We start from the raw sequence: 23473 nt of genomic DNA, 5'->3' as shown, positions 1-23473 counted from the left end.
GATTGAGGTTGGCAGTTGTACCTTAAAAGCTTAAGTTATAATATTAAAGTGTTTGTTAAACATTAATTGTTGTACCTTAAAAATTATGTTGATATAATTTTTCATTTGTATGATAGAAAATTTATTATATCTTTAATAATTTTGTTAAGATTATTATTTAAAATTTATATTTACTACATATTATTAATTTTTTGTTTCATAGTTATAATTTTTTTTGTACAACTTTTTTTGTACAGGAACTGTATCTTAAAAGTTATAATAGCTCAATTCTAAATATGATAATACTGTGAGGAGATTTTTCGAGCACTTGGACATATTGAGACAAGCAAAAAATTGATAAACTAAAGCTTGAACGTTGCAATTACATAAAGGGGCATTACATTTGTGCTAATAGCTGGTGACTAGAGGCTTGAAGCAGAACTTAAACTTGATTGGGGGGAATAGTTGTAGTGTTCACTCTTGATCTTCCCCTTTCACTTCTGCTATTGTCAGCAAATTTCAAACTCGATTGATGGAAACCCTTTTGCTTCTCTTTCGAATTCCATTCGGATAAGTAATAGTCTTCTTCAGTAGTCATATTTTTGGATGGACCACAGAACATTCCGCCCCATTGCGGGAAGTAAATTAGCATAATTGGGAGTGTGCAGCAAATGATCATCACACCCATGAGAGTGATCCCTGTTTCTTTGGAGTATTTGGATCCTTTGAAGAAAATAAGCTGAGTCAGGACTGCTCCTACATTTCCCCCACCTCCCGTCATTCCAGATATAACCCCCAGTGACCTGAAAATATATGCATTAATTGTATCAATATCAACATCCGCATCAACATCGCGTAGCTTATGGAATGGGATTTATTTCATTATATATCTAGGTTACCGTGTATAATTATAATTAATTAAGATCCTATCAGTTGACAATTATCCATCATGTGGTTGGTTAGCTTCTTCTGCCTCTAAAGTCAATTTTAGCCTTACTATCCTGTTTCTCTTCTCTTTGACTGGCCATCCATCAATTCGTTGATATTTATGGCCCGGTTGCTATTGAAAAATGAGTTAGGGGCCTTAGCTGGTGATCAGTAGCACCAATACCGTCACTATCACCATCGATATCACTACATCATATTTGACTAAGATTTTGGAAAATTCGTTGGTTGCCACAGTAATTCTTGTTGTGTTGAAGTTTTCTTACCTCCGAGAGACGAAAGGAACTACTCCAAACGTAAGCCCACAAGCAGCTTGGACAAACATGGAGAAGATGATCATCACTATAATGGATGCAGTCAAAGATCCCACCTGCCCCAGAATAACACAAAATATACCTCCTAAGGTTTGCATAACCCACAAAGCCCAAAGCCTTCCCCTCATCCCAAACCTCTTTGCCGTTATATCCGATATCATTCCTCCAGCAGGCCGAGAAACGATATTTGCTAACCCGAAACTCGCTGCGATCATTCCTGCAGTGTGAAGTTCCAGATTGAATCTATCGTAGAAATATTCTGCGATTATGTTGTCCACTGTTAGCTCCACCCCGAAACAGTAACCATAAGTCAATGCCAAAATCCACCCTCTGTAGTTTGTAGCCCCATGATAAAACACCCGTGAGAATTCATCCTTTTGTTTGTTTCCGGAGTTCTGCAGCCCGGAGAAGTTTCCATCAGGCAAATCCTGGCCGAAGATCAAGACTGCAAATGCTGCTAGAGTTTGAAACAGGGCAGGAATGAAAAATGCAATTCTCCAAGCGGTGAATTTGATGGCACCAATGTCTCGGATGACACCAAACACAAGGGGCATGATGAGTTGTGTTGCACCACCACCAAGATTGCCCCAGCCACCTGCAACGCCGTTAGCTGTGCCAACTACTGGACCTGAAAACATTGAACTCATCCAGAACTGAGTGGAGACGAAGGTGGCGATAGAGAAGCCGGTGCAGAAGCGTAAAAGGAGGAAGGAGATAGGCGAGGAGGCGATAGAAGTGAAGTAAACTGCAGGTGCAGTGATGAGGATGAGTGAAGCAGAGGCAAGACGGGGACCGAATAAGTCACAAACAGTTCCCATGGCAATACGAGCAAAGACAGCACCCGAGACTGATGCAATTCCTGCATTTCCGATGTCAGTTGCTGTGAGGTTGAGGTTGTCTCGGATGATGGGAAGGAGCGGAGGAGCTGCGAAAGTCGATACGAAACAAGAAAAGAATGACACCCAAGATAGATGAAATGCCCTCATGTGGGGTGCTGCTGTTGACAATACCCGGAACTCGGTGGCCTTGTGCTCTGAGTCCACTGGAAGATCAAATTTCCGAGGCTCATCAGTGTCTCTTCTGATACTATTCATGTCTTGCCCTTCCACTTCCATTTTGTGTCCACAATGTCTTGAACTTGAAGAGATATTTTCAGGGGGCGCTAAGAAATAAGAATTGCCTCCTGCTCCTTTATTTTGTTGGAAATGAAGATAGGAACTAAGTGGCGTCCTTGGCACAACTTATATAATACCGAAGCTTCTCATTTCTATACATAAAGTAATACATAGTCAAATGAATAGACCAGTACTTTTTTATACAATAGCGATATGCACACCATTTAGCACCGAACGGTGGGTTTTGAAGTAAATTTAAATTGGTCATTGTAGCTTCAAAATGGTAAAACACACACTGTTGACAAACACATAAACTCTCTCGCTCTCTCCCTCCGTAAGCTTTGTACTGATAGCTTTAATTCATGAAAAATAATCAACTTATTATGATTAACTTCAATCGATTAATTTTAATCTATTCATTGAGGGCGTTTATGACAGACAGTGAGACCGGAGCGTGGTGTACAGCAGCTGGTCATATTGGTGAATGGAGCATGAGGGAGAGAGCGAAAGAGCAGATTTGTGGCATGAGGGAGAAAGCGAGAGAGCAGATCTGTCGCGTGAGGGGGAAAGCGAGAGATCAGGTCTGTGCCGTGAGGGAGAGGGCGAGAGAGCAGGGCTGTGCCGTGAGGGAGAGGGAGAGGGCGAGAGAGCAGATCTGTGCTTTGAGGGGGAGAGAGAGCGGGAAAGCGTGTGTGTGTTGACGATGCGTGTGACATTTTGAAACTACAGTGACTAATTTATATTTAGTTTGAAACGCACCGTTCGGTGCTAAATGATGTGCTAACTGTTGTATGAATCTCATTTTCGTTTTTTATATAGAGTAATGATACAGCCACAAATTCTTGTATAAATTTATTTTGTACAAACTGACATGGTATTAATTCATTGGTGGAATGAAAATATAAAATAATAAAAATAAATCATGTGGGCCAAGTGATATTTAATTCAACCAATCTTATCATGCCACATCAGTTTGTACAAAATAAATTTGTACAAGAGTTTGTGGATTATTCTTTTATATAATGTAATTTATAATGGATGTACAAATGGCAGAATGCTATTGGGATGTTTTACGGCTGATGAAGTAGCTTTGATATACACGACATTTTCTTCTTACTGTCAGTAATTTTTGTTTTTTTTTTCATTTTCTGTTGGTATGTTTGAGTGTCGGCAAATTTCGAAGTCTTCAAAAATTTTGTGACTCGGAGGATTGTGTAGGTGACTAATGCCCCTTGTTTATGTCAAAAAGAAAAGTTGAAATTTCGGAACACTTTCACGTCCGCCAAGTCTGTATTGCATGAACTTCAGAGCTTGTAGTTGCAGGAAAGCGAAATTAAAAGACCAAGTTGCACAAGGCACTCATTGACTTTGGAATTTAATTTTGAGTTGCAACTAGCGAACCATTAAATCATAGAATATTCACCATTTCTTGACTTTTGGCAAGAGATTCTCCTTTGAGCTTTCTACCTCATCATGAAAAGACCACTGCACCCCGATTGCAACTTGTAAATCTCAAAATGTTGCCAATTTGTAATTTATGAATGGAAATGCCAGGGCCCGTCTGGTGAATAGTGACGACTGCTGAACAAGGAAGGCAGATTCATTGGTTGTGGACTTGTGGCGGAGTCGCCTATGTAGGGTACATTGGTCATTTGATACCCCGACCAATAATGGTTGTTAAAATATTATTAGACTGGTTATTATTATTATTATTTAATGGTGAACAGATTCTGTTATTATTATTATTATTTAATGGTGAACATATACTTTCTTTGATAACTCTCGATCAGAATATTCATTGCCAACGTAAAAAATTTGGATGTTCTTCGATTTTTTTTTTCGTTTTTCCAAATTCACTTCCTGTAATGCGAGTGGTAAATACTAAATAGTAAGTAAACGAGGCGTGACACTTTAAAGGCTTTCTCTATTACCAATTATAAATTTATAGGTGAATCTCAATTTACCCCTACTTAGAATAACAATCTTTAATTTAATTTGAAAAGCGTGAAAAACATCAATTTATTTCCATTTATATTAAGAAGACGAAAAGAAAAATCATCAATATACTCTCTATTTGTCATACATTCATTGTTATGAATTATGAACAAAAAGAGAGGATAAATCAAAGTTTCAATATTTTTGAAGAGTAAATTAAATTTAAGTTTTTTATAATAAATAGAACCCGATCGGATTTGATGTTCGGTTCTAAAAATCAAATCGAACCGAAACCACATGCCCATCCATTATAGCCAAATGATATTCCATTTCTTAAAATAAAATTTTTGATTAAATAAATGTAAATGAGATTCTAACCAGAGAATTCTTGTACCACACAAAATTTAATAAAAGTATCCTAGAGCAAAGATGGCTTAGTGTCTGTTTGGTATGACTTATCTAATGATCATAAGTGTTTATTTAATTCCATAAGCTCTTATCATAATTTTTATTGTTGTTTGGTTGTTTTTTTAGTATAACTTTTAGAGCTTAAATAAGTTATTTTGCCTCTACTAGTAAAAACTCAAATTTTGAGCTTTTGAGAATAGAGGTTAAAAAGTTTTTTTTTAATGTTAAAATATCTAAAATATTATCTACTTATTTGACAATCTTATTTTATTTTTTTCATAACATAACTTAAAAAGACTTACATATATAAGTAATTTCATAGATTTTTAATAAAAATTATTATTGACAACCAAACAATTAAAAATTTTTAAGTAAAAACTCTACTCGTAGAAACTTTATTTAAATAATATTTACTTGAAAAGTTGTACTAAACGGAGATGTCTTTCTCTGTTTTCCAGTTTTGCAGAATTTCAAGCTTCACTTCCCCAGTGGATTGATTGGTGCGTAAAGTCTTTTAACTATCAAACATTAATGTTGTGTGAAAAGAATGGCCAACGGCTAACGGAATAATTATTTCTTTGCCAAGGCCCGTGAGCAGTTTGCATACTTGAACGCTATGAAGTATCGTATACATGTTAGGGAAAAAGGCAAAGGGTTTTAATTTCATGGTTCTTAAGGGAACACGACTACGCAAATGACACAAAATGATATATCCTTAAAATGTTTCTGTATATAATCAATTGGTTTCATTTTTCTTGTAATATAACTGTTGGCAGCCATCTATTCACAAGCCTGTCTTCTTTACATCACTTTTACGCTTGCATTTGTTGACCATCAGTCACTATTTTTTTTCAATAATTGACTATGACTGACTAATAGGACTATACATATAAGCCATAATTGTTAATTGGAACCATAAGACTTGGGAGTTGCTGATGCTTCAACAAGTGTCCTAATCAGTCCTATTTTAACCTAAGTTGCATTCTAACATTGTTCAAGCTCAACAAAACCACGCCGTTAAGAGTGGCCATGTCATATTTACCCTCCCCCCCCCAAAAAAAATTTGAGTGTACCAAACATTTCAAAAGGTACTATAATGAATTGGATCGAAAATGATCCAACTATTACATACTTTTCTTTTCGATCAATCCGGGTTCTGACTTCTAAGAAAATGGTGTAATTTGTAATGGTCACGTAGAAGAAAACTCAAAGTCGGATGCCTATTTTGATGGTGGATTTGAGTTCATAATCATGGCTAAAGAGTCCATATAAATTATTGTTTGGTTGTTTGAAAAATCTAGCTAGCACCTACACTCTTTCAAATGGTTGACTTTGTTCTATTGGGAGCTGCTAAGTTACATTAGCTGTAACTTAGCAAGGTCCTGTTTTATTTGCTAGTCTTACAGCTTTATGAAGTACCAGTGCTATGTGTAAGGTGATCAATTCCCTAGCCAACTACTACTGCAGTTATTGCCGTTCCCGATGATTGGGTTTCAGATTCTTTTTGTTTTAAGTTTTAATCTTCATGTTGGAGAAATCGAGCGGCTAAACAGCTAATATATGTCCATGAGTCTAAAGTCCTCTATGGGATTGAGGTTATATAATTTTTTAAGTTACAACTGTCGTAGAAAAAAATTATAATTATAAAATAAAAATTAATAGTATATAGCAGACATAAATTTTTAAATAATAATTTTAATAAAATTATTAAAGATATAATAGATTTTTTATCATATAAGTGAAAAATTACATCAACATATCTTTTAAGGTATAACAGTTAATGTTTACTAAATATTTTAGTGCTGTAATTTTTAAGGTACAACTGTTCAACCTGGATTCCAAACAGGATCTAAAGCCGTGTTTGGTGGTTTAATTGAACTATACTAAAGTATTCGCTAAACATTTATTTTTATAGTTTAAAAGTTAGATTAATTTGATCCTATACATATAAGAATAAAAATAAATTATATTATTTTCATTATTTTAATTATAATTATATTTATCACACATTAATAATTTTTGTTTTATAATAACAACTAAATCGGTTTATAATATAATATAAATGTTTTGTAGTGCGCACTGCGCAGGATCTTACTAGTGCGGCTTCTTCAAACGTAAACATCATCATCATCATCATCATAATAGAATCCGAATTTAGGCACGAGAAGAACATTTGGAAGTGCTTGGCAAATGGCATAAGGCATTGCCAGAGACTGAGGAAGTGGGGTTAGGTATGCATCTGACGACTTTTCAAATGGGAATGGTGGAAGCCGATTTCATGTTGTCAATTCCCAGGATTGAGGAATGTGAACGTAATCTCTGTTTTAGTCTGTAAGATTCGTGTTTCCTTTAATTAACGGAGATTCATGAGATCATCCCTTACATAATCGAATGTATAAAAACTTAATAAGTTTTACTTTGGACTCTTGTTTGGGTAGGTGGGTTTCTAACTTTCAATCCCCGTTGGCTGTTGGGAATGACTTTTTATATATTTTTTATTTTTCGATTCTTGATGATGATGATGACAATATATCGGCAAGGCACGTAACCCATGGCTTGCATCAGTAGCATGGATGCATGGACGACCATGACCCCAATTGAATGTATGCCATGCATCATTCTGGAAAGGACCACATGGATGCCTCAAAAATCTTTATTTCTTCTCTTTTTGAGCTTTACACACATACCCTCGTTGCATCTATCGGCTCCTAGTATGGCATGCATTTTAAAATTTTCTTTCCTTTTCTTTCTTCCATTCTTCTAGATATTCTCTTATTTTATCATATGAAATACAAATTTAATTTATATGGTTTATGGCTTTATGCAATATCTTAGCTTTTATTATTTCAACGTCGCAAATTTGTTTTGTTTCATCCGATATGGATCCACAGACAACAAAAAAAAAAAAAAAAGGAAAAATCCATCGACCGTGCATTTATGAGGAAACATATCACAATCTTTACTTTATTACATGCCGTACGTCACTCAAAAGAAACATATCACAACCTTAATTAATTATAAAACTTAAGGGCCATAAAGAGACTAGCTAACAACCTAGTCATAAACAGTATATATACAGACTAAAAATTCAGTAAATTATCACATCCAACAAAAAGTAAAAGAAAAAGAAAGAGAAAAAAGAAGGAAGAAACATATACACAATTAAAAAAGAACACAAAAAAGTGGAAATTAGAGGGAAATGGCTATCAAGAACTCATTGTCATTGATCTTTGTTGCAGCGGCCGTGGCTGCGGGCTTCATCCTCCTCGGCGAAAAAGCCAATGCCATAACCCCAGGCCCAGCGCGTGACTTGTGCAAAGAAACGGACTATCAGCAACTGTGCAGGGCAGCAGTGAAGGGGATTACAAATCCGGAAATGGCCACAGAAGCTGCAATTAGTGCAGTGATTGCGGAAACAGTGAGCGCAAAAGAAGTGACGAAAAGGCTTGGAACATCAAGGGAACTGGATACCTGCCACGACAGTCTTGGTTACGCCATTGTAAGTCTGAGGACGGCTCAGAAGAATGTAAAGGAACACGACAGAGTGTCCCTGGACAAGAACCTTGGCGCTGCTGTGAGTGATTTTGCTTCTTGCGATGACGCGTTTGCTGAAATTGGTAGACCCTCCCCTCTTGCTAACAATACTAGAACGTTGCGCCACATGACTAGCAACTGCATGGCATTGGCCACTTGGCTTGACTAGACTAGACTAGTCGGTAGACACACGGCCACGCGTCCGTCTCCATGCATCCTGCAGAACATCATCTAATTAATTAATAACAGCTACGTATCGGAGGCTAGCTCAACTTCAACTCCATTGAATCGTGAAACCTTGAAAATTGTTTCTCGATCTCCTAATTAATATAATTCTAGCTCATCTTTATAATAATTTGACATTAATTGTCACATTTATTTGAAGCATCTATACATCACCTTGTTATTTTCTCCGCTATATCAAAACATCACCCCGTCGAGGTCAAGGACCACAACCACGTTGATCAATAATCTTTTCAAAATATCTTCTTTCTTCGCAGTCGAACTCTTTAAAATATATATCATTAATTGGTTATGAATTCATTGTCATTATCATAAAATTAAGAATTTGTTATTTATTTATATATTTTCTTCCTTCCGCTTGATTCCATCATATATATGCCAATCAAACTTCTAGAAAAGTCACCGGTAATGTATAAAAGTGCAAGAGAAACGTTTTTTTGGTTTTCCTAGTGAAATGACTTTCAATAGAATTATCAAGCAATCATTTTTTTCATTTACAATATTTTGTAAACGAGTGGAGTAATTTTTCAGTGCGAATGTTTATGTTTCATAAAATGCCAACGAAAAAAAAAATATTTTGTTAAAAAGAATAACTGATCGAAGACAAAAGATCACGAAATTCGGGGCTTTACTAATCCAATAATTTTTATTTTCATTGTTTGTTTACAACTCTTTATGAAACAAATTAAATTAGTCATATTTGAGAAACGGGAGAACCTCTGCACGAGAGAATCTCCATGTATAAAGTCACCGGCAACCAAAAGCAAAAGTTATCCAACAACGAAGCCGAAGGTTTCCTCAAAGCAATTTTAATAGTTCTCTGATCTTTTGGGAGGCCAACTTTATCTTTTATTTCCTTAAAGAGTAAATGATATTGGGATCGAATTTACTGACCGACCGTGCAAAACCCCATTAATTTTCTTATCTCAATTTAATTGTTCTTGTATATTATGTTGCACTGGTTAAAAATGAAAGTGAAATTGTGGCTGCTAGCAAATTCGGTCTCCTTACCATTTTCCTTATTTAAATCGATTGTATCATCTTCTTCACAACCCCACAATCGTTGATTACGCCCTTCAGTTCTAATCAAACGGCCTACGAACACCCATCAATCAAGCAAAAGAAAAAATCTAGACAATAAATATCCTACGTCCAAATTGTTCAAAGAGAAAGTAAGCATATCACAATCTTAAAAAAAAGAGATAAAGCATTGCTTGCGTGGTCGGTAAGTGTCTCGATACCAATTACCAAATTTGCGTACGTTTTCATGTGTACCGTCCAAAGGCCGAACCTCTCTGTATCATCTTTGTCTTTTAGCTCGTGACTCTTTTTTATATTTTTCCTTTGCTGATTTGAAAGGTAATAGATTTTCAGAGATCTCTTTCGTTATCTTTACACTTTGATTAATTTCTGCTTCCAGTATACTAAAAAAAATGTATAATTTAAAAAAACCCAGAGAAATTAAAGTAAAATGAGAATTAGATTTTTTTTTTTTTTTGGTTAGCACCGACGAGTGATCACTTAAATATAATTTCTTGGATACTGATATATATAAATATGACCACAACCCAATTATTTATAGGAATCTTGGATCTATCAATGAGTGTACGAGAGTGAGTCTACAATCGACGTGTATTGCCGTGATAGGTGCCGCTGCCATTGCCGCATGCCTGATCGGGGAGCAATTTTCATAAACTTCTCAAAAAAAAAAAAAAAATTCATTTGTCGCTTAATACATTTTTAAAAACTAAGAAAAAACATTATTCAATAATGACATGTACTCTAGATTCTAGATCTTGCTCATGTTCGAATTTACATTTCAATAATTTATTAAAAAGTAAAAAAATTAATTAAAAAAAGACTTTAAAAATACCCCACAAAATATCGAAAGAGAAAGGGTCAATCTGAAATTTATTGGAAAAACAAGGGCCATAAGCTACAAGCATATATATATATTTGAAAGAAATCACAACCCTTGAACGTTAAAGTTCTTCAATTCGCGAGCATTTTGCTTGGTGCTCTTATTACAAGGTGCCACGCGTCGTCCGCGACTGAGATAAATCGCAAGTGTCGCTCCAGATTTTAGTACTTGTTTCTTACGGACTCCGTGAAAAAAACCAAAATCAAATAATAGCGAATAGCCATAGTCACATTCTCAGCTTCATCAATATCTCTACCAAGCAGTATCTCTTCGTATATTCACCATCCACTTATCGTTTCATGCTCCAATTACTCTGAGGTAAGTTACGAGTTTCCACGATTCAATTTATTATTAAGCTTCTCTGTTTGGCTGCCGAGGAAATTTTTTGTGTTTGAAAAACTAGAAATGTATTTATTTATGTTTATTAAGTATTTGACTTTAGTGAACTGATTTCCTCAATATTCGAATAAACAAAATTTTCCTTCAACTTTGCTTTGTTTGCTTTTATTGCTCTTTGTAATTTATTTGACACTGTTGTATGATCCTTCGATTGTATTCATTTATTTATTTATTTTCCGCAGCTAAGAAGTGTACTTATTGTAGAGGAATATGAGCAATAGCATAGGCCGTAATGTACTCCACCAGAGCTTGCTTTGTTCAACGGTTTTTGAGCATCAAAGCAACCGTCATTCTTCTGGCATTCCTGCAAACTCTTTGTTTCAAGCTGTCTCTATAAATCAACCGGCGGGGGCGTCGGCAGCACGCAAGTCGCCTTTATCTACCAAATTTTACGGGACGAGTTTGAATGCTAGACCAAAGATGGCCATGGGAAGGCATCGCCCTGTTTTGATCACTCCACGTGCTGTATTAGCCGTGGATTCAGCTTCTGAGGTAATTTTTCCCTTGCTGAATATTGAAAATCACAGCATGTACTTTTCAGTTTCAGATTTGTTGACTGACCTTGTTGCAATTGAATAGCTAGGATGGTGTAAGACCAATATCTGGGAGTTTAAACATGGAACAATCACTCCTTAATAGCATTCCCAAATATTTTTAAAAATTTTAACATAATGTTTCTGAAGTTGGAATAACCTAAATGTTACAAGGGCGACCTTTCATACGATTAGAAACATTTTGAAGTTATTGAAAAGATTCATGGTCTTCTTTGTGCTTCATCAAATCTTTATTTGCATGTATATTCCCTCTTCTTTAACATTTTCTAGAAGTTTCATGAAAAAAATAATTATAACCAGCCTAGGATGAAGAGTTTTATGTGTCTAGTATGTTCCAAACTTTTCTCATACAACTTAGGTTCATACATTCCTGCTTCCCTCGGGTGCAATAAATTCTCATTAGCTTTCAAAATTAGAATATTCTATTCTCACATTTCTGTTAGAAGTTTCGCATTGTGTCACGGAAAATACTTCTCACAATATCTTTAAACAAAGAATGTATCTTGGTAAAGAAATGAAAGCGTAGCTTGCTCGAGTACTTTGAACCAACCATTAACTGATCTTTACATGAATCCCATGGAGCGTACCAAAATCATATTCATCTAGTCAATGTTACTTTATGAAAATGCTTGCGTCATGTGTGCATCTGTATTGTGTGTGTGAGAGCTTGCTAGAGCATATGAGTTCTTGGTTCAGATATTTCAATGGATTTGACTGACTCTTGCCTTGCAGCAGCTTGCAGGAAAATTCAACCTTGAAGGGAATGTTGAATTGCAGGTTCGGTATTTTTAGCCAACCTCAGATGCATGAAATAAGACTTTGCTGGGCTGTTCTGATTTTGTAGTTGTAGCTCATAGCGACTAATTGACTTAAAAATTTTCGTCCATTAACGTGATCAGATTACAGTTGGTGCTCCAACTCCAGGGTCTTTGACACAAGTAAATATTGAGATCTCATATAGTAGCAATTCCTTGCTTCTGCACTGGGGTGCGATACGTGACAAAAAGGAGTAAGTTCATATGTAGATGGTGATTTATTTAATGTCTTTTTCTGTTTGTTTCCTGTATTCAAGTCTCAAGTTTTTGTAAATTGCCCCGCCCCAGCCCCTCGACCCCTACTTTTTTGTCAATAGTTCTCTCTTATGATGTTTTTTCCCTTCTGCCAGAAAGTGGGTACTTCCTTCTCGTCAGCCAGATGGAACCAAAAATTATAAGAATAGAGCCCTTAGAACTCCCTTTGTGAGCGTAAGTAACTAAAATGCAGCACCATCATTCATGAACTCAAAATTATTTGACTGATCCTTATAAATAATTAGCTGCTTATTGTTATTATTTCTATTTTAATATTCTTTTTCTCCATAGTCTGCTTCCAAATCCTTCGTTAAAATAGAGATTGATGATCCTGCAATAGTAGCAGTAGAGTTTCTTATACTCGATGAAGCCCAGAATAAATGGTGAGCCTGTATTACATTTGTTTTCGATATGTAATAACTTGTACATGGGCTCATTATAATGTATTTTTTTCATAACTAGAATTTAAAATTTAAAAATAAAATTCTCATCCAGGTTCAAAAACAATGGTGCAAATTTTCATGTAAAGTTACCCATCAGAGAGGAGTTGATTCAAAATGTTTCAGTTCCTGAAGATCTTGTACAGACTCAAGCATATTTAAGGTGGGAAAGAAAGGGTAAACAGATTTATACTCCTGAACAAGAGAAGGTAATTGCTTAATTATGTATTCTCTACTCTTTTCTTAATCTTGAGTTCTTTTTCTTTTTCTACTTTTTGGGTTGCTTGCTCAATTTGACACCCTTTTGATATTTCTATAAGTTTAACTGGTAATGACTTAGACTTCAAATTTTCTGTTCTTTCTTGATGAAGTTAATAAAAATAAAAGATATTCTAAGTTGCTGACCCTGTCAATATCCTTCAGTAGGATATGTATTCTCAAAGGTTAGGGATAAGTGCTATGCAACATGTGAAACCATGTCCCATTAAATGTGCTATAACACTGCTTGTACAATTCGTCTGTAACCTTATATGAAGGCAAGAATTTGAGGTTCTTCACTGTTTGGTTGTTGCTTATTTTAGTTTCTTCTGAAACAACCATAAGGAAATGTGAATACTGATTGCAACGCCCCTATATATTATACAAACCAAATTTGCTTGGACCTATCTTCTGATCTTTCTATGTTGTCTATTCATAATGCACACTCTTCATTTTCATAGGAGGAGTATGAAGCAGCTCGCACTGAGCTGCTGGAAGAAATTGTTAGAGGTACTTCTGTGGAGGACCTGCGAGCAAAACTAACAAACAAAAATGATAGACAAGAAATTAAGGAATCTTCTTCCCATGGAACAAAAAATGCGATACCGGATGATCTTGTGCAAATACAATCTTATATACGGTGGGAGAGAGCTGGGAAGCCCAATTACTCTGCAGACCAACAGCTTGTAAATTTACATCTCGTTTGCTAACTGTTTTCAGCAGCTCTTTTTTTATTATAAAGTATTTACATTGTTCATTTATGGTATTAATATGGTTGAAGATGTTAGTCATTGCCTTATTGAAGTGTTGATGTTTTCGTAATTAGAGAGAATTTGAGGAAGCAAGAAAAGAATTGCAATCTGAACTAGAGAAAGGTATCTCTCTTGATGAAATATGGAAAAAGATTACAAAAGGGGAGATCCAGACTAAGGTCTCTGATCAACTTAAAACTAAAAAGTATTTTAGAACTGAAAGGATTCAGAGGAAGCAGAGGGACTTTATGCAGATTCTAAACAAACATGTGGCTGAACCCACAGAGAAGAAGAATATTTCAGTTGAACCAAAAGCCTTGACACCAGTTGAACTTTTCGTCGGGGCAACTGAAGAACAGGAGGGTGATTCTATTCTTAACAAGAAGATCTACAAGCTTGCTGACAAAGAACTTCTGGTGAGATAAAGATGTTTTGCTGATATTAGCCATCCGCTCGCCCTTCTTTCAAGGATATTTCACCTTGCAGGAAGTATTCTAATGCTTAATCTGTTCTACACATTTTCAAGGTACTTGTGCACAAGCCTGGTGGCAAGACCAAAATTCACCTAGCTACTGATTTCAAAGAGCCACTCATTCTCCACTGGGCTTTGTCTAAGAAGGCTGGAGAATGGTTGGTAAGAATCTTTAAACTGTTAACTATTTACATGGTCCTAGAGAAGATGTTGGATTTCAGAATCAAAATTTTCTTCATGTAAACCATAGCCATCTTGGCATGCATTAGTTATAAAAGATGTACGGATTGCAGGCTCCGCCTCCAAGTGTACTGCCTGCAGGTTCAGTTTTGCTGAGTGGGTCAGTTGAAACAACATTCACAACTAGCTCTCTTGCGGATCTGCCTTATCAGGTGTGCAATAATTTGATTTGATTTTATATGCTTAGGGGCTATCAAAAATTGCATTAATGAAAATGTTGGAATCAACATATTATCTGGTTTTTAAACAGCCGTTGATATCCTGAATCCAATTTTTAGGTCCAATCAATTGAAATAGAGATTGAAGAAGAAGGTTATGTTGGAATGCCATTTGTCCTTCAGTCTGGCGGAAACTGGATAAAGAATAAGGGCTCTGACTTCTATGTTGACTTTAGCTATGAATCTAAGCAAGTTCAACAGGTGACCATAGATTTCTTATTATGATGGTCTATTCTCCAATTACATGTCTCCTTCCACGGTACTTAACTTGACTTTTGTGGGTCTAAGGATTTTGGCGATGGCAAAGGTACGGCCAAGGCTTTGTTGGAGAAAATAGCAGGATTGGAAATTGAGGCACAGAAGTCCTTTATGCACCGGTCAGTAATCTGCTGGGTTTACTGACTTGAGGAAAACTTTTGATCAAATTTGATTACCAAGTTATAGATGTTCTTAAATTCACACATAATCTGTTTTCAGATAACTGGCTGCCTTAAAGATAACTTCGGCTCAATAGAATTTTTAGATTTAAATTGGGTGTATATCTGTTGTCCTTATATTTGGGCCTGTTTTCACTTTGTTATTTATTACCAAAAAGATAACGAGGTATCCCAAAAGGGGACTACTTTCCAAATAATAAATTGTGAAGAGGAATGCAGGGAATGATTAATCAGCAAACCTTATATCTTGAACTTGCATTAACTCAAGGTTCTTTATTTATTTATTAAAAAAGTTTTCATTTTTACTGGGAAATGGTCACAATAACCAACTATTTTAGATTGGTTCTGATGTTTTTCAACATTGGTATGCTTAAGATGTGCAAAGCCTCGTGTATCTCTCTTGTTTGGTTTCCTCACCGTTGATGCTTTCATTGGAGGTTGAAGTTTCAACCTGATCTCTGGCTGATTAGCATATCAAAAAAGGTGTAGCATCCGCTAGAATGCAGTAAAAAAAAGGCTCTTATTATCATACATTTGCTTAATAAAGTACTTGTATAATGGTCTCTGTTAATAGTTTCTGTGGCCATTGTTCTTGAACAATAAGTCATCCTTTTCTCCCTTCTTCTTTTAGGTTTAACATTGCAGCAGACTTGATACAAGAAGCCAAAGAGGCTGGTGAACTGGGCTTTGCTGGGATCTTGGTGTGGATGAGGTTTATGGCTACAAGGCAGCTAATATGGAATAAAAACTACAATGTTAAACCACGGTATAGATAATACATAAACTGAATCCAGAATTTGAATGTTTTAATTTTTGCTATGTACTCATCACTCCTATACTTTGGTGAGAAATATGGCAGCATAAATTGGTGGCCGAATTGGATTACTTACGTTTTTGCCAACTGAACTCTAATCCTATCCGTTATTGAATCTATTGGACCTTTTTACTTAAAAAATGAAATTTGGGTTCTCTTCTTTTCATAAGTAAGCTTCATTTTATCAATCTGATTATCACTCAGATCATCTGACAAGTTAAATGTACTTATCCATCACATTAATGCAGTGAAATCAGTAAAGCCCAGGATAGGCTTACAGACCTGCTCCAGAATGTCTACATTAGTAATCCAGAGTATAGGGAAATTGTGCGCATGATTTTGTCTACTGTTGGCCGTGGAGGTGAAGGAGATGTGGGACAGCGAATTCGCGATGAAATCCTGGTTATCCAGGTCAAAATAGAACCTCTTGTTACTTATTCTTTCTTTTGTATTCCTATTTTCCCATTGCCTTTGAAAGGTTGGAGTTGTCTGAATTGTAATTTATGATTTTAGAGAAACAATAATTGCAAGGGTGGAATGATGGAAGAATGGCATCAGAAGTTGCATAATAACACTAGTCCTGATGATGTTATAATTTGTCAGGTATCAGAAATGTGAATTTGAATCTACTTCTTCAGTAGGTTTCTTTTACTAAAATTTTTTATAAGAAAAAGATTCTTGCAGGCATTGATTGATTATATTAAAAGTGACTTCGACATCAGTGCCTACTGGAAGACTTTGAATGACAATGGCATTACGAAAGAACGTCTTCTAAGTTATGATCGTGCGATCCATTCTGAGCCAAACTTCAGAAGAGATCAGAAGGATGGTCTGCTGCGTGACCTAGGAAACTACATGAGAACCTTAAAGGTCGGTTTCCTAAACCTTTCTAGACAGTTTCATATTCTTGTCATTTTTATGTAAAATCCTGTGTTACATGGAAACTGCAGCTGGTTAATTTTCAGTCATCTCTGAGATCTTGTTGTGCTATGCATGGTATTCTAAATACACATATGGTCATGCATTATTTTCTCATAAAAGATGAAGGATGTAATGCTTGAATTGATTTCTTAGTTTATTGGTGATGATTGAGAAATGTATGAAAGAATATTGAATAGTCCACATATACATGCATTTGTGATGATTGAACTGGAGTGGGTAATAGTAGAGATTCCATTCTGTTTCGTTATTTGAAAGAGTTTATTTTTTTTCACCTGTGCTCTTTTGATGAATGAACTTCATTTGATTCTCTTCAGTTTTATCATAAAATAATGTGAACATAAATAACAATTGGGCCTATTTTGATTCATATCTAGGCGGTTCATTCAGGTGCAGATCTTGAGTCTGCTATCACGAATTGCTTGGGCTACAGATCTGAGGTAATGTCGGACTTAAGCTGAAATTCCCCAACAAAATGTCTTATTCTCCAAATTGATCGGACTTGTAATTCTCTTCAGGGTCAAGGGTTCATGGTCGGGGTGCAGATAAATCCTATACCGAACTTGCCATCTGGATTTCCAGTAATATCTTAAACTTTTTCTTCCCCATTTGTGATTCAAAGGGTGACCTGTGTGAAACAGATTTGTCAAAAGCAACTCTAATTTGACGTATCTTCAATATGCAGGAATTGCTTCAATTTGTCTCTGAGCATGTTGAAGATAGAAATGTAGAAGCATTGCTTGAGGTAAGTGAAATTTGATTTTTAAATTATAATTTACTATTTTCAATCATGTTCTACCGTTGCATTGTTTCTGTGTCAAACTTGAACACAGGGTTTGCTGGAGGCTCGTCAAGAGATTCGGCCATTGCTGTGCAAGCACAATGATCGTCTGAAGGATCTATTATTTTTGGACATAGCCCTTGAGTCTAGTGTTAGGACAGCTATTGAAAAAGGATACGAGGAATTGAACGAGGCTGGACCGGAGGTAAATCTTGTCATCAGCAGGACATTTTATGCTCATCTCAATTGTTAAACCTCTTTAACGTCTATGTCATTGTCATGAACTGGTTGGTGTCTCCGTATGTGCATGGTTGGTGATTTTAGCTTATTTTGATTGGCCTGTTTGCACACTTTGCAGAAAATCATGTACTTTGTCTCTCTGATTCTTGAAAATCTCGCACTTTCATTAGATGACAATGAGGATCTCATCTACTGTTTAAAGGTAAAATTTCCCTCTTGGAGGACTCAGGCTATTGGGCACAATTATATATTTTGGCAGTATTCTTCAAATAGGCAGAGCCACCAATTCATCCTTTTACAACAGTAGAAAAGACAAATCTCTAGGTGCTTTGTTACGGTCATCTGTTAGCATATTATGTTGATTTGTTTTTTCTACATGAGACATACTCTCTGTAATCATCTTTTGCATTACATACTTCATGTATGCAGGGTTGGAGTAATGCTTTAAGCATGTCCAAGAGTAAAAGTGATAACTGGGCATTATTTGCAAAATCAGTTCTTGACAGAACTCGCCTTGCACTTGCCGGCAAGGCAGACTGGTACCAGAAAGTTTTGCAACCTTCGGCAGAGTATCTTGGAACACTGTTGAGTGTTGATAAGTGGGCTGTATGTCATTTCTAGCACTATACCAGGAAAAAAAAAATCCTGCTTTTTTTATGTTTCAGATAGGTACATTAAGTTTCATCTCATTAAATGAAAGAAGAGAAAATAATTTGGATGAATCCTTTTTCCAGGTGGACATATTTACAGAAGAAATGATCCGTGCTGGATCAGCTGCAGCTCTATCCTTACTCCTTAATCGACTTGATCCAGTTCTTCGGAAGACAGCTAGTCTGGGAAGGTTTGTACATTACCCTTTGCCAACTCACTGACTCCTGTTGGAAACTTAAAATCAATTTTAGTTATTATAAATTGATTATATTGATGTTCTGATACATAAAAGGCATTGAAATAGGATTTTGTTGTAGCATCTGCCGCTTTTGAATGGCAATTTCTAATACAACTCTGCCCTGGAACAGTTGGCAGGTTATCAGCCCTGTTGAAGTTTTTGGATATGTCGCAGTTGTGGATGAGTTACTAGCTGTGCAGGATAAATCTTATGATCGGCCTACAATATTACTGGCAAGACGTGTAAAAGGAGAGGAAGAAATTCCAGATGGCACAGTTGCTGTACTGACAGCAGATATGCCAGATGTCCTATCACATGTTTCAGTTCGAGCTAGAAATTGCAAGGTAATCATCTACTGTTTTTGAATTTGCTGTATGCATTTCTAGATGATAACTGTTTCTTGTGGTTGTGAAATACTACTTACAGGTTTGCTTCGCTACATGCTTTGATCCCAATATCTTGGCTGACCTACAATCAAATGAAGGGAAAATGCTGCACCTAAAACCAACATCTGCTGATATTGCATATAGGTATTTCACATGCAACTGAATGCTGGAAATGATTATAAACCATGTCATGCGCCATAGAATATTGGGGAATTTAAAAATCCATGGTTCAGAATTTTTATATTCTATATTTTGCTTTCTACCAGAATTCCTTATGTTGGAATAAATGAAATCTTATCTTGCTTTCTTCTTTATGCATTTTTTCAGTGTGGTGGAGGGCAGTGAGCTACAAGATTCAAGTTCAGCTAACTTGAAAGAAGAAGATGGTCCTTCATCTTCTGTTACATTAGTCAAAAAGCAGTTTGCTGGCAGATATGCTATAACATCTGATGAGTTCACTGGTGAACTGGTGAAGCTTCAAAATTACATTTATTTGTTTATTTTTCATGTTGAAGGATCTGTTCTCTTTGTACTTTTTCTATTTTTCTTTTGTTGTTTTAAGATAGTACTCAGAACTTTTTACTGCTAAGTTCCTCATGATGTAAATACTTTGCACGGGATAATTTTCTCAGGTTGGTGCTAAATCACGTAATATTGCATATCTGAAAGGAAAAGTACCGTCTTGGATTGGGATTCCGACATCAGTTGCCCTACCATTTGGAGTGTTTGAGAAGGTTCTTTCAGATAATATAAATCAGGTTATGAACGTCTCTGAAACTTCATGAATTTTTAATGTTCTGAGTTCCATTTTCTACTGTATCTTTCATCAGAAGCTTAAATAATTCATTATTTTATGGGCTAACTTGTATCCAGCAATTAAAAATTTTGATTTCTGAAATTTGCAGTTTTACCATTATATGACTCCTTTTATCATTATATAACTCCTGGATATCTTTTAAGGTGATTATTAGTTGTGACATTGTACCTGCAGAAGAAATCTTTGTACATCTGGGTTTCAAACTGTAAACAGAAGAGGAAGTATTTGGCTAATAGTTTGGTTTTGGAGTTGAACATAAACATGGCAACTTTTGGATTGTAGATCTTTTAATCTGGATGACTTAGAAAAAGATCTTTAGAACTCATGCCGGAGATGCACCTCCAAGGTTTAATAATTTTAGTGAAAAACTTATAAGTTTTACTAGGATATTATCATGCCACATTGCCACTATCCTAATATTTACGAAGTATTTCAATTTCAAAAGATTTCTAATGCATGTTTTCTGCTGCGGGGAATGTATGGTTTTCTTTGTCTGACCTGCTCTCTCTCTCTCTCTCTCTCTCTTCTATAATTGGCAGGCAGTGGCAGAGAAGTTGCAAATTTTGAAACAAAAGTTAGGAGAGGAAGACCATAGTGCCCTTAGGGAGATTCGGGAAACAGTTTTACAGATGAAAGCACCAAACCAGTTGGTATGCTACTTTTGTTCTTAGGGATAAGACAATTTTTCTTTCTTAAAGATATTTAATTTTTAAGATAATATAAATTCTCGACCAGCCTATGTTTTCCTTTGATGTATAACTGCAAAGGAAATTAGGTTGATAGGTGCGTAGTTGTCTTGTTTGGACTGCTTTTCCTTGATCAAGTTCCTCATTCCCCCCTCCTTACTGAAGTAAGATCAATGCGTTTGCCCCTTTTTAGCGTCTAATTTAATGTATAAAATATGGTTTTAAACTCCTTGCTTAATCCCTAGGTTTCCAAAGGCCCAGGGTTAAGTAGGATTGGAGAAAATGATTCATGTAAGAACCCAACTACATTGTGGTTGAGACTTAGTTCAGTTGAGTGACCCCTGAGGAGTCCTCTCTATCATGTAAATCTTCCATATGATGCAGATATTGTCCAAAATCCTTTACCTGTTATGAAATTAAGTATCTATATTGTGCAAGTCTTTGGGGGTTCTTTTGGGATATTTACTTGATTTTTAACTTAGAAGCAAGAATTTGTTTCAGGTCCAAGAACTGAAGACAAAGATGAAAAGTTCTGGTATGCCTTGGCCTGGTGATGAAGGTGAACAGCGCTGGGAGCAAGCATGGATGGCTATCAAGAAGGTAAACTGCTTTGCTTGCCCTATAGAATAGGATATCACCTACACTTTGATTTATCTATATGTATTTCACTAATGCAGAACAGCCTACTTGGCAGATAATACATTATACTCATGCTCCCTAGCAGGATTGAGCCTGGACCTTTCTCTTGTTCCTTATCTGATAGGGAGAGGAGATGCCAATGGAATTATAGTCCATTGGCAGTCTGTTTCTTCTCTTTCAAACAAAATGTCGTAGGCTCTTGTACCTCTTAAGACTCTAGCCTTAGTAGTGTGAAGCAACATTTATTTGTTATCCCGACGCTCAATTTAATTTGATTTTACAAATATTAACTCAGTTACAAAATTCTATTTCTATATTTTGAGTAACTCATATGCTACCTACTTACAATCCAGGTCTGGGCTTCAAAATGGAATGAGAGAGCATTCTTCAGCACAAGGAGAGTAAAACTAGATCATGAATATCTCTGCATGGCTGTCCTGGTTCAGGAAATAATCAATGCTGACTATGCATTTGTTATCCATACAACTAATCCATCTTCAGGAGATTCATCAGAAATATATGCTGAGGTATTTTATTTTCATTACTTTTTGAGTCATTTCCTTCAGGCATTTAAATTAATTTTTCGTAAGGAAAAGCATTAAATTAGTATTACCTCCTGGAATAGGTGGTGAAGGGACTTGGAGAAACTCTTGTTGGAGCTTATCCAGGCCGTGCTTTGAGTTTTGTCTGCAAGAAAAATGATTTGAAGTATCCTCGGGTAAAACATCTTCATTTGGTTAACCAGGGTCGTTTTATTAAGAATGAACCTGAATAAAATACAAGAGTTTTTTTTGTGCCATGGTTTCATTCATATTACGATACTCAGGCAGGTAATCAATCTAATGCAATTTGTACTAACAAATTTGTGTGAGTTTTAGGTTTTGGGTTATCCAAGCAAGCCCATTGGGCTTTTTATAAGACGATCAATCATCTTCCGATCTGATTCCAATGGTGAAGATCTGGAAGGTTATGCTGGTGCTGGCCTTTATGATAGGTAAAGTCCTTCCAAATTCTTGCACACTGGCAATTTCCAAATTCTTGCACACTGGCAATCTCAGATATAGATAGCATTTAATGTGTTTCAATTCTGCTGGCAATGGGTTATCCATAAATAGGCTGTGTCGTGATATCGTACGTTGTTCATATTTCCTTGGCAGTTTATTTTATACGCACGCATATTGACATCAAACGTGTTACTGAATTTTTTGTTTTCCATTTTGTTTTCATATGCTTCATGTTGATTTTGATATTCCCTTATTGTGCAGTGTGCCAATGGATGAAGCCGAGAAAGTTGTGCTTGATTACTCTTCAGACCGTCTGATCACTGATGGACACTTCCAGCAATCAATTCTCTCTTCCATTGCTCGTGCAGGATGTGAGATTGAGGAGCTATTTGGATCTGCACAAGACATTGAAGGTGTGGTTAGGGATGGGAAAATATATGTTGTCCAGACAAGACCCCAAATGTGAGGCTGTTCTTCTTTTTCTTTTTTATTTTTTCCTGATTGGGAAGCTATTGATAAAAGCATTATATCAATGAAAAAAATTAAAAAGAAATTATAGAGGTCAAGCCTAGAAAGGAGGAAAGGGGAGTGAGTATTTATTTGGAAGCAAGTGAAATAAAGGTACAAAAGGAGAGAGGAATAAAGTTGCAATTTCCCAGAACATGTAAATTCAGTTGGAAATTGTGCACTGGATGCTTTGCTCTGTATGAAGACTACCGGGTCGAAATTACAACATTTTTGTCCATAGGCATGTAATGTTACATTTGATTCTGGGTAATACCATACGCTTCATTATAGGGGATCAGCAGATACTATGTTGTAGTTGAAATGTAATGTTATAATAAAATGTTAATACAAACGTTTTAACATTTGTATTAACCTGTAACGTGATGTATTCTATTGTTTTGTGTATTACATGCAATGTAGTGTTACACTGCAATGCGGAGCATAATATTACCTTAGCTTCTATGAACTGTAGTCTTATACCTCCAATGGAGCATAATATTATAACATTTTATAATAGGTTATAGGTTAATACGTTCC

The 23473-nt window shown here is 35.9% G+C and overlaps 3 protein-coding genes across 8 annotated transcripts; 2 read left to right on the top strand and 1 right to left on the bottom strand.

Annotated features, from left to right (window-relative positions):
- Positions 1-316: 316 nt before the first annotated feature.
- Positions 317-3173, bottom strand: LOC102630064 (high affinity nitrate transporter 2.5). The gene is made up of 2 exons (XM_006483851.4): positions 1191-3173; positions 317-782 (listed from the first exon to the last, which is right to left on the bottom strand). The coding sequence occupies exons 1-2, from the start codon at positions 2351-2353 to the stop codon at positions 422-424; spliced, it is 1524 nt and encodes a 507-aa protein (XP_006483914.1). The 5' UTR covers positions 2354-3173; the 3' UTR covers positions 317-421.
- A 4617-nt stretch (positions 3174-7790) lies between these two features.
- On the top strand, positions 7791-8641 carry LOC102630363 (hypothetical protein). The gene has a single exon (XM_006483852.4). It carries the CDS (start codon positions 7896-7898, stop codon positions 8397-8399), a length of 504 nt encoding a protein of 167 aa, XP_006483915.1. The 5' UTR covers positions 7791-7895; the 3' UTR covers positions 8400-8641.
- A 1817-nt stretch (positions 8642-10458) lies between these two features.
- On the top strand, positions 10459-23402 carry LOC102630674 (alpha-glucan water dikinase, chloroplastic). 6 transcript variants are annotated; one of them, XM_025101514.2, is made up of 34 exons: positions 10460-10712; positions 10998-11285; positions 12080-12124; positions 12247-12356; positions 12513-12591; positions 12709-12800; positions 12913-13066; positions 13577-13801; positions 13942-14283; positions 14394-14501; positions 14618-14731; positions 14858-14998; positions 15086-15174; positions 15866-16000; positions 16297-16459; positions 16562-16651; positions 16733-16918; positions 17365-17427; positions 17506-17568; positions 17673-17732; positions 17821-17973; positions 18127-18210; positions 18438-18614; positions 18743-18849; positions 19028-19241; positions 19324-19427; positions 19611-19752; positions 19916-20041; positions 20640-20750; positions 21288-21386; positions 21779-21952; positions 22051-22143; positions 22304-22419; positions 22691-23402. In XM_025101514.2, exons 2-34 carry the CDS (start codon positions 11004-11006, stop codon positions 22893-22895), a joined length of 4446 nt encoding a protein of 1481 aa, XP_024957282.1. In that variant the 5' UTR covers positions 10460-10712; positions 10998-11003; the 3' UTR covers positions 22896-23402. The 6 variants fall into 6 exon arrangements, with proteins under 6 accessions (XP_024957284.1, XP_024957282.1, XP_006483918.1 ...); XM_006483855.4 differs by having other exon boundaries at positions 10976-11285; positions 12083-12124; positions 14633-14731; XM_025101515.2 differs by having other exon boundaries at positions 10976-11285; positions 12083-12124.
- The last annotated feature ends 71 nt before the right edge of the window (positions 23403-23473 follow it).

The sequence above is a fragment of the Citrus sinensis genome, chromosome 4 (assembly GCF_022201045.2).
Source record: "Citrus sinensis cultivar Valencia sweet orange chromosome 4, DVS_A1.0, whole genome shotgun sequence".
In the NCBI taxonomy this organism is placed as follows: Eukaryota; Viridiplantae; Streptophyta; class Magnoliopsida; order Sapindales; family Rutaceae; genus Citrus; species Citrus sinensis.
The sequence above is the reverse complement of the archived record's forward strand: the minus strand, read 5'-3'. Positions and strand labels throughout refer to the sequence as shown.

Coding starts and splice junctions, on each gene's coding strand:
- LOC102630363 (XM_006483852.4), top strand. CDS start 7,896: ATGGCTATCAAGAACTCATTGTCATTGATCTTTGTTGCAGCGGCCGTG.
- LOC102630064 (XM_006483851.4), bottom strand. CDS start 2,353: ATGGAAGTGGAAGGGCAAGACATGAATAGTATCAGAAGAGACACTGAT. Junction 783..1,190: donor GTTCCTTTCGTCTCTCGGAG/GTAAGAAAACTT, acceptor ATATATTTTCAG/GTCACTGGGGGTTATATCTG.
- LOC102630674 (XM_025101514.2), top strand. CDS start 11,004: ATGAGCAATAGCATAGGCCGTAATGTACTCCACCAGAGCTTGCTTTGT. Junction 13,067..13,576: donor ATACTCCTGAACAAGAGAAG/GTAATTGCTTAA, acceptor TCATTTTCATAG/GAGGAGTATGAAGCAGCTCG. Junction 18,615..18,742: donor TGAGTGTTGATAAGTGGGCT/GTATGTCATTTC, acceptor TCCTTTTTCCAG/GTGGACATATTTACAGAAGA.